At 42.5% G+C, this 9,810-nt stretch overlaps 1 protein-coding gene across 1 annotated transcript; it reads left to right on the top strand.

Moving 5' to 3' along the window:
* Window positions 1-286: 286 nt before the first annotated feature.
* On the top strand, window positions 287-1,608 carry LOC123410785 (peroxidase 2-like). Its single transcript, XM_045103724.1, has 2 exons — window positions 287-598; window positions 704-1,608. The coding sequence occupies exons 1-2, from the start codon at window positions 374-376 to the stop codon at window positions 1,466-1,468; spliced, it is 990 nt and encodes a 329-aa protein (XP_044959659.1). The 5' UTR covers window positions 287-373; the 3' UTR covers window positions 1,469-1,608.
* The last annotated feature ends 8,202 nt before the right edge of the window (window positions 1,609-9,810 follow it).

Genomic DNA, 9,810 nt, shown 5'->3' with positions numbered 1-9,810 from the left:
CCATCAGGGCTAGTGAGCTCATCTTGTAAAAAATCAAGGTTCGGGAACTAATGCGTGGAGTGCTTGCTATTTATGTATCAAACCATTCATTACCACCGGCCTCTGATTAATTCCCGGTGCCACTGCGAACTGGACGTCGACGAGTGCTGATGGCAACTACCGGCCGGTGTACGTAGTAACGTTCCAACGAAGCACATGCAAGGCCAGTTCTAGTTGACAACATACGTTTCTAAAGTTCGAATCTTCACCTATATAAGCAGCATCATGCTGAAACTATATACAGCAGCTAACAGGCATTCCCCAACCGATCGATCCATCACCTCCCACTTCCCATCTTTCAATCTTAGTCAAGAACTCGAGCTATCTTGAAACAATGGCGGCTGCTGCTGTTAAGAAGCTGCAGGTTCTGGTGGCGTGTGCCTTGCTGCTGCTGCTCGCTGTGGGGTGCCGGGCCAGCCCTCTGCAGATCGGGTTCTACCACGACAGGTGCCCCCAGGCGGAGGCCGTCGTCAAGGGCGTCATGATGGAGGCCATCTCCCAGAACCCCGGCAATGGCGCCGCCATGATCCGAATGCTCTTCCACGACTGTTTCGTCGAGGTACATTGCAAGAAATAAATTGCAATGCAAACATGTATGTTATACGTACTTTGATATATAGATGATTGATTTTGTCGAGTCTGTCGTCGGTGATCACCTTATTAGGGCTGTGACGCTTCGGTTCTCCTGGATCCTACCCCGTTCAGCCCGACGCCGGAGAAGCTCAGCCCGCCAAACAACCCGTCGCTGCGCGGCTTTGAGCTGATCGACGCCATTAAAGAAGCCCTTGAGGTGGCCTGTCCGGGCACCGTGTCCTGCGCGGACATCATCGCCTTCGCGGCCCGCGATGCGTCCTGCATCCTCAGCGCCGGCAAGGTACACTTCGAGGTGCCATCGGGCCGCCGTGATGGCACCTTCTCCAACGCCTCCGAGCCCCTCAAGTTTCTCGCCCCGCCCACGTCCAACCTCAGCGACCTCGTCGATAGCCTCGTCGTCAAGGGCCTGGACGCGGAGGACCTGGTCATCCTGTCCGGAGCGCACACCATCGGTCGCTCCCACTGCTCCTCCTTTGTGCCTGACCGCCTCAACGCCCCCTCCGACATCAACGGCGGCCTCGCCGCGTTCCTGCGTGACCAATGCCCCGCTGATGCGGCCCCGGGCGGCAATGACCCCACAGTGATGCAGGACGTGGTGACCCCGAATGACCTGGACAGGCAGTACTACAAGAACGTGCTGTCGCACACGGTGCTCTTCACCTCCGACGCGGCGCTCCTGACCTCCGAGGAGACGGCGAGGATGGTGGTGGACAACGCCAACATCCCCGGATGGTGGGAGGACAGGTTCGAGAAGGCCATGGTGAAGATGGCCGGCATCGAGGTCAAGACCGGTGACCAGGGACAGATCAGGAAGAACTGCCGCGCAATCAACTAGTACCAATTAAGTGCGTGCATGTACGTCTACGTGCATGCATGGTAAAGGATCGTCCTCCAGTGTTTGCTTATCCTGCATGCGACTTTCTTTTTTTAGCACCTACAATTCTTGTCTTTTCATTTGTCATTTCTTAGTTCGATTTGCGCCAACGGAATTATTTGTGTATATGGAATGTACACGTGTAGCTGCGCTGCGGAACCAATGTTTTTTGTATTTGGAAATTCGGATAATAAAGTTAATAAGTTATGCATGTAACTACCGGCCATAGCTTAACTAACGAAAAAAAAACAATTTAGTATTTACTTTAGCTACCAAGATCATCATGTATATATAATTTCACTAATACATCGAATAATCCACTTAATTAATGTATTATCGAATAATCCATTTAATATTATCAAGTATATCATCTCGAATGCATCACTAATACATCTCTTAAATAATATCTAACTCGTCAACCTACAAAGAGTTGCCGCTGTACTGAGTTGCGGGCGATGGACACCCAAGGAGCAGGAACCACCATCGGATCATAGCTCGAGTGAGATCCTAAAGGACCTGCCAGGTATTGGAGAACCTAGCATCCAACGCCTCCATGTAGCGACGGACGTGCTCGTCCTCCTCCCTGACACGGCGACATACCTCCTCCTCTGGGGCCGACCCCCTCGGCACCGAAAGTGGACCACGTGACCGCCACCAAAGAAGCTCCGGATCGACGATGGGAGCCCGGTTCCTCACCAAGTTGCGTGTCCCGGAAGGTAAATCCTCCCAGTGCCAGCCCGACGGAGCCCAGTCCCGGACATGCTGGCGCCTCTCAAGCAGGTGGACGCCACCGAGTCGACGACGAGGATGCAGGCCAGGCATCGTCGACGTCGAGAACCAATTCTACAAGTATTTAAATTCCTTGGTCTCAAATCTCGTGGGTGCAATGTTGAAGTCCTGCACAATTCAAGTGAGATAGCAATGATTGTTTCGGTTTTTTGAATCTTAATTAGGATTAGCTAGTACTTCATGGGCAAAACGAATGAACGCTCGGGCACAACGTGGTGTCGGGGCGAACAGAGAGGGGGAAGGATGCGTCCGGTGGAGCTCAACGTGGGAGACGAGGGCCGGGGCGCAACAGTGGCTCTTCTCATTGCAAGATAAAAAGATCAAGTTGGCAAAAAAAAACAAATATCAGAGAATAAATACAAGGCTATAATAATTAATTTCATAGATCTGATCATAAACTCATAGTTCATCGGATCTCAACAAACACGCCGCAAAAGATAGAGTTACATCAATTAGATCTCCAAGAGACCGTTGTATTGAGAAGCAAAACGAGAGAGAAAGCTATCTAGCTAATGCTTACGGGCTCCGTAGGTCTAATATGAACTAGTCACGCATCATTGGAGGAGCACCAATGAGCATGATGAGCCCCTCCGTGACCGTGTCCCTCTCCAAAACTGGCTCTAGATTGCATCTCGTGGCTTCTAGAAGTTGCAGCGGTTGAAACCATTTTTTGTCTTCTCTTCTAGGTTTTCTGGAATATTGGTGTTTTTATAGAGCTTAGAGGCAGTGAATGAGGTGCCCGAGGCCCCCACTACCCACTATGGCGCGCCAGATGCCCACGGCATGCCCTGGTTCGTAGTGGGCATTTGGACCTCAAGTTTCATTCTGATCCTAAAAAACTCTAAAAAGTTTTGTGGCATTTGGACTTCATCTGATATTCATTTTCTGCAAAGGAAAAAATAAGCAAAAAAAATTAAACGGACACTAGCCACTATGTCGATAGTGAGTCCCAAAAATGATATAAAGTTGCTCTAAAATGATTATAAAACATCCAAGAATGATAATATAACAACATGGGCAGTCAAAAAAACTAGATACATTAGGATGTATCAGCTGCGCCCTGTCGGCTCGTGCCCAGCAGGTGGCCCCCCTCTGGTATATTTTTGGCCCAATAATTCTTATATATTCCACAAAAATTCTCCATGAAATTTCAAATCATTTGGAGTCGAGTGATTTTTGACCCTTTTTCTTGGTTTTCATGTCGAGAATTCCAGTTTCCAGCAATTTCCCTCTTAGTAATGTACCTTGCACATTCAGAGAAAAAAAATAAGAATTGTACCATAATGACGAATAATGGACAAGAATAACATAAATATCAATAAGAATTCATGATGCATAATGGACGTATCAACTCCCCCAAGCTTAAATCTCGCTTGTCCTCAAGCAAAAGCCGAACTCGATAATAATGACCACATGATTTGAGAGAGAGAGGTGTCTATAAAAATGGAATACGGAAATGAGGGCATCATGAATATTGACAAAGCAGGAAGCTTTTCATCATATAGCTTCTCATAAGCAAGTAACAATCCATCCACATTCCACAATATTTGAAGTATAAGGCATAATAATTATTGACAATCAACAAACTATGTTCTGAGTAATTGAGACAATCATAATTCATCATATTCCACAAAAGAGTCTATGTAAGAGCTTTTCAGTGTAGCAAGTTCACATACTTAACTAACATTTAGTCTTCTATGATTGTTGACACTCATTGCATATTTTTGGAGCTAGTTTTTTTGTTGGACACATAGGAAGATGGGGGCTTGATAGTTTTTGCCACCAAACTTATTTATCTCGAGGATAATGTCACCAATAATGTTTCATGATCACCTACATTCAAGTGGATATATTTTGTGAGGATCTATCCTCAACAAATGATACATGCCAACTAGAGAGTTAATTGGTTGGAAAATGGATAAACTTTATTGAATCTTGCACATAAGATATTTCATGAAGATAAAAGGTAGCCCTTCGTAGAGGGAAGCAAAGGTTTTCATGCACTTTTAAGTTTTCAGATGTGCAAACTCTTAATGCAAAGGAACATCACTTTATATTCTTGCATAGTTTGTATTAATGACTAATGCTATGTTTTTTATTATCAACCAATTTTATCACTTATACCTTTTCTATGTGAAGTCATTACTCCCCATGGGACTAGGATATGAGCTTTTGTATATCTTTTATTTCAATGCTATGATGACAGATGCATGAGAGTATACATGGTATCTCAAGCCCGATCCAGCGGGCCCACCCAGACCCCGCTCGAAAATCCAGTGCCTAGGCCAAACGGGCTTGCCTGTGGGCCGGGCCTGGGCCTAAGTTTTGAGCCCGGCTGCAGGGACGGACTGGGCTTGGGCTTGGCATATTGAGATTTTAAGGAAGAGGCTTGGCTCACAGCCCTAGGCGTGGCGGGATTTTCAACAGATGGGTCAAGCTTGGGCTTAAATAGTAGGCCTGATGGTAGGGTCACGGCCGGGCTTGGGCCTCAGTTGTCTGTTATGGATTTTTAGGCCCGGCCCAGCCCATGCCTAGGTATACATGAGAGTAAAGCACCAAAAATCGACTAATATTTATTATATAACTCTCACACTCGATTACAAGGATTGATAGATCTTAAAGAAAATATTCTAAGCAAAGCAAATGTGAAGATGTATTTATCTAAATCATTATATAACTAAGGGTCGGACTATGATAGATGGTAATGATAAGAGTGATGGTGATACGATACCGAAGAACCTCCCCCAATCTTGGAACAAGCTAAGGGTGATGCCCATACACTAGTGCAGCGACGTGCTATGCAAACGGTTTTTAAGCCCTTTCCGTGACAGCATATCAACCCGTCGCCTAGTGAGTGCGGGTGATCGGGGGGCCCTTCCCACACGACCCATAAACTGTTGGGGAGAGATCCTCCAGTCACACACGTTGTGAAAAATGAGCTCGTGTGCGATTGGGCTAGCCATCACATACAATTATACAGTCCCAATAGTTTTCGTTTGTATGTACATCCCACACACTCAATCCAAGAAGAAAGTTTCCATGTGTATGTACATCCCACACGATGAATCCCAGACAAACGTTTCCATTCACATGTACATCATACACAATTTTCCCCATCAAATCGTTTGTGATAGTGTTGCCATTGCACACAATATTAACAATTTTATCATTTGCTTTCTTGAATTCATCGCGCACGGTACGTACAAGAAATTGTGTGCCATAGCTAGCTTTCCATCACACACACTTTTTATGTGGAACATGTTTGCGTGCGGTGGCCTAATGCAAAAAGTTTTCAAGAGGAAGTCATGTGTGCTTGTTCCTTGATCTAAGACGTTTTTGTCACAGAAACTGTGTGCGTTGTCTTAGGCTATCGGTCACGGTGTTTTCTCAATAGCCGTTTGAAATAGAAAACCCCATCTAGTAAGCTAATAGGCCTATTATTAATATTCCATTTATTAACCAAGTTGACATTTCATACTGAGCACACGATATATTTCAACGTATTATGGAACCAGGATTTCGTAATTGAAATACATCAAAGTACAACATCATGTATCTTCAGCACTCAGGTACACCATATAGGCATATAGCTAGTTACCCCATTACACAACTGCACCAGCACCAACTTTCACATGCAACATCTATAACCTTTGGAAACTAGCATCATAGACGATAGATAGACAAATGAATCTCATTTGGAAAACTTTTGAAGCGAAAGGCGAATATTGATCCTTCATTGATGTTGAAGGTCTCTGCAACTTTAGGCCAGTCCCTATGGATGATTGACAGTCTATCCTTTGTCCTCTTCAAGAAGACTTCAAGATTGTAACGTGGATGTTGTATGAATACATTCCTTGCCTCCTGACCATACAGGTCGTTTGAGAGGTAATCATCACTGAATTACTTTGGAAAGGCCTGAAAACAAGGATATGCATAAATATCTTCTCTATATTCGAAATTGCGCAAAAGAATAAAAAAGACAAGGTATAATAGTTAGTACCATCATGTAGTGCACTGATGTCTTCTTCATTGTGCAGACCAAGATCTTGTTGTTTTTTGTCGCTAGTTTCTTTATCCAACCAATCTTTCTGAGTTTCTTGACTTGACTGATATTCATGAACAACTCATTCCCCTATATGCAAAAAGGGTCGAACAGTGGGTCAAAACCTCTAACAACAGGGCCTACATGTGCACGACCAAATTCATAAAAACCTAAATATTATACTGGTTCTTGCAATTGCACAATAATGTGCTACTGTTATACAAAAGGACCATGCATGTGCAAACCTCGATTGTAAACCTCAGTGCTTCCCATTGTTTCCCTGCAACACATATAAGGTAGTTATTGATCAGGTTAAGTGAGATTTGGCATGCTATGAGCAAAATATGTTGATTTAAAATAAACACATTGCAGATTTAGCAGATTAATTCGAGCCACATGGAAAAGCCATTTATCCAAACTAATAATGATTAAGAACAAGGAAATATAGCAATTGTATGTGTTTGTCATGTATTAAGTGTAGCCAAATTTGATTTATACCTCCCATGCATAACAATACAAAATTGTACCCACAACATTGTATAATATATAATGTACTAGAAGATCAGACAGTTAACCAAACCAAGCATGCTTGAAAACTTGGAAATGTAGCAATTGTATTTATTTCTCATGTATTTTGTACATCCAAAATCAATTTATTTCACACATGGAAGACAAAACAAAATTGCATCCAGAAGAATTGAACATCACATTGCAGAATTAAACCAAACAGTTAACTCAACACGACAACAAATTAACCAAACAGTTAATAAGTGAGCACCTAATTTCACGACATATAAAACATACACACTAGAGAGTACCGATTCGAGAAACTAGGCTTTTGTCCCGGCTCGTTAATGGCCTTTAGTCCCGGGTTGACCACGTACCGGGACTAAATGTTTGGTGGCAACCGTTCGCCTGATGCAAGACCCTTTAGTCCCGGTTAGTGTCTCAAACCGGGACTTAAGGGGTCATGGCGACGGTTCGCCTGCTGGTGCGAGCCCCTTTATTCCCATTTGGTGTCTTAACCCGGGCCTAAAGGTCCAAACGGTTCACATCCCGCGTCGTTTCAGGCGATGAAAAACAGAAGAGTACCGCGAGGGCAGAGTATTCTCTCTTCTATGTTCGTCTCTCGCTCTCTCTGTTTGTCTCCTCTCTCGCTCTCTCTTCTTCCCCTATCTTCTTCCACCATGAATGATCCAAGCACTCGCTACGGAGAGGTGCTCACACATGGCACGACTAAACACAATGTCATCTACACAAACGACAACGCCATGGTGCCACGTTCTCTTTCCTATTTCGAGGAACGGCTTGAAGAGCTGGAGGAGAAAGACAATTTCATGAGGCTTGATCTCGAGTACACGGCCAATCAAAAAGTTGTTGTTGTCATCCATCTTTGTTTCAAGAGAAATGGCATGGTCTTCCAATGGGCGAGGTAAGTTTTGAGGCTTTTCTTTTATCAAAGGTTATGAAAATTGCATATAAGATAACAATATGTCCCATTGGAATCCTAAAGATCAATTTCTCTTTAGTTGTAGTGAAACAATTTTCCTTGTTGCATATTGGCAAAACCGTGGGAGAACATATATATATTTCATAGTTAATTTAGGGTTTCTTGATCAATTCATCAATTCACCACACATATATGATCAATTCATCAATTCACCACACATATTGATCAATTCATCAATTCACCACACATGTCTTTGCCATCAGCTCGCAGACGGCAAAGAGCCCATATAGTACCTGTTTTTTTTGTTTTATATTATTTCACAACACACACACACACACACACACACACATATATGACAACACATTTATATAATTCACCACACATATATGATATATAGTTCACCACACATATACTTGCCAATACATATATATATAATTCAGCACACATATATGATATACATATAAATCAATGTACATCCCCATATATCGAACGAACCAACATGCAAAGTATTGCACTGTTTATCCATATATACATATACATATAGTTCGACATTGTTCATCAACTCAAATGAAAACTAGATGATATACATATAAAGTTCATCCATCGACATTGTTCAACTCCATGAATGCCAGCTTCCATGCATGTAGTATATCCAATCTGCAAAAATGTGAATAAGAAAGTCAGAAGAAGAACAAAATATGATGTTTTTGAGCTAATTATGTCATTTTTGGCGGAAAACAAGCTAAGAATATAACATTCATGAGCTAACCAAGGTTCTTATGCCATTTTTAGCTTATTATGGCATTTTGGAGCTAAATGGGTTAATTATGTCATTGTTGGGCAAATTAAAGCAAGGATAATATGAAAAAGGAGAAGAAAGAGGAGGAGGAGGAGAACAAGAAGAAATCAAGAAGAAGGAGTAGAAGGAGGAGGAGGAGGAGGAGAAGGACTAGAAGTTCCTTGGCCTTCTCCTCCTCCTCCTTCTCCTTCTTCTCTTCTTCTTCTTCTTTCTTTCTTTCTTTTCATTTTTCCTATTTATTCTCCTCTTCTCCTCTTGTTGGAGCTAAATTACCTAATTATGTCTTTTTGGAGCTATATGGGCTAATTATCCCATTTTAGAGGAAAACAAGCTAAGAATATAATATTCATGAGCTAACCAAGGTTCTTATGCCATTTTGAGCTTATTATGGCATTTTGGGGCTAAATGGGCTAATTATGTCATTGTTGGGGAAATTAAAGCAAGGATAATATGAAAGAGGAGAAGAAAGAGGAGGAGGAGGAGAAGAAGAATAAATCAAGGAGGAGGAGAAGGAGGAGGAGGAGAAGGACTAGAAGGTCCTTGGCCTTCTCCTCCTCCTCCTCCTCCTTCTCCTTCTTCTCTTCTTCTTCTTCTTCTTCTTCATCTTTCTTTTCATTTTGCCTATTTCTTCTCCTCTTCTCCTCTTGTTGGAGCTACATTACCTAATTATGTCTTTTTGGAGCTAAATGGGTTAATTATCCCATTTTCGAGGAAAACAAGCTAAGTATATAATATTCATGAGCTAACCAAGGTTCTTATGCCATTTTGAGCTTATTATGGTATTTTGGAGCTAAATGGGCTAATATGTAATTGTTGGGGAAATTAAAGCAAGGATAATATGAAAGAGGAGAAGAAAGAGGAGGGGGAAGAGAAGAAGAAGAAATCAAGAAGACGGAGGAAAAGGAGGAGAAGGACTAGAAGGTCATTGGCCTTCTCCTTCTCCTCCTCCTCCTTCTCCTACTTCTCTTCTTCTTCTCCTTCTTCTTCTTTCTTTTCATTCTTCCTATTTCTTCTCCTCTGCTCCTCTTGTTGGAGCTAAATTACCTAATTATGTCTTTTTGGAGCTAAATGGGCTAATTATCCCATTTTAGAGGAAAACAAGCTAAGTATATAATATTCATGAGCTAACCAAGGTTCCTATGCCATTTTGAGCTTATTATGGCATTTTGGAGCTAAATGGGCTAATTATGTCATTGTTGGGGAAATTAAAGCAAGGATAATAT

This window comes from Hordeum vulgare, chromosome 7H (genome assembly GCF_904849725.1).
Source record: "Hordeum vulgare subsp. vulgare chromosome 7H, MorexV3_pseudomolecules_assembly, whole genome shotgun sequence".
In the NCBI taxonomy this organism is placed as follows: domain Eukaryota; kingdom Viridiplantae; phylum Streptophyta; class Magnoliopsida; order Poales; family Poaceae; genus Hordeum; species Hordeum vulgare.
The sequence above is the reverse complement of the archived record's forward strand: the minus strand, read 5'-3'. Positions and strand labels throughout refer to the sequence as shown.

Excerpts from the sequence above, each read along its gene's own strand:
- LOC123410785 (XM_045103724.1), top strand. The coding sequence starts at position 374 with ATGGCGGCTGCTGCTGTTAAGAAGCTGCAGGTTCTGGTGGCGTGTGCC. Across the intron at positions 599-703 it reads TCCACGACTGTTTCGTCGAG|GGCTGTGACGCTTCGGTTCT; the intron begins GTACATTGCAAG and ends TCACCTTATTAG.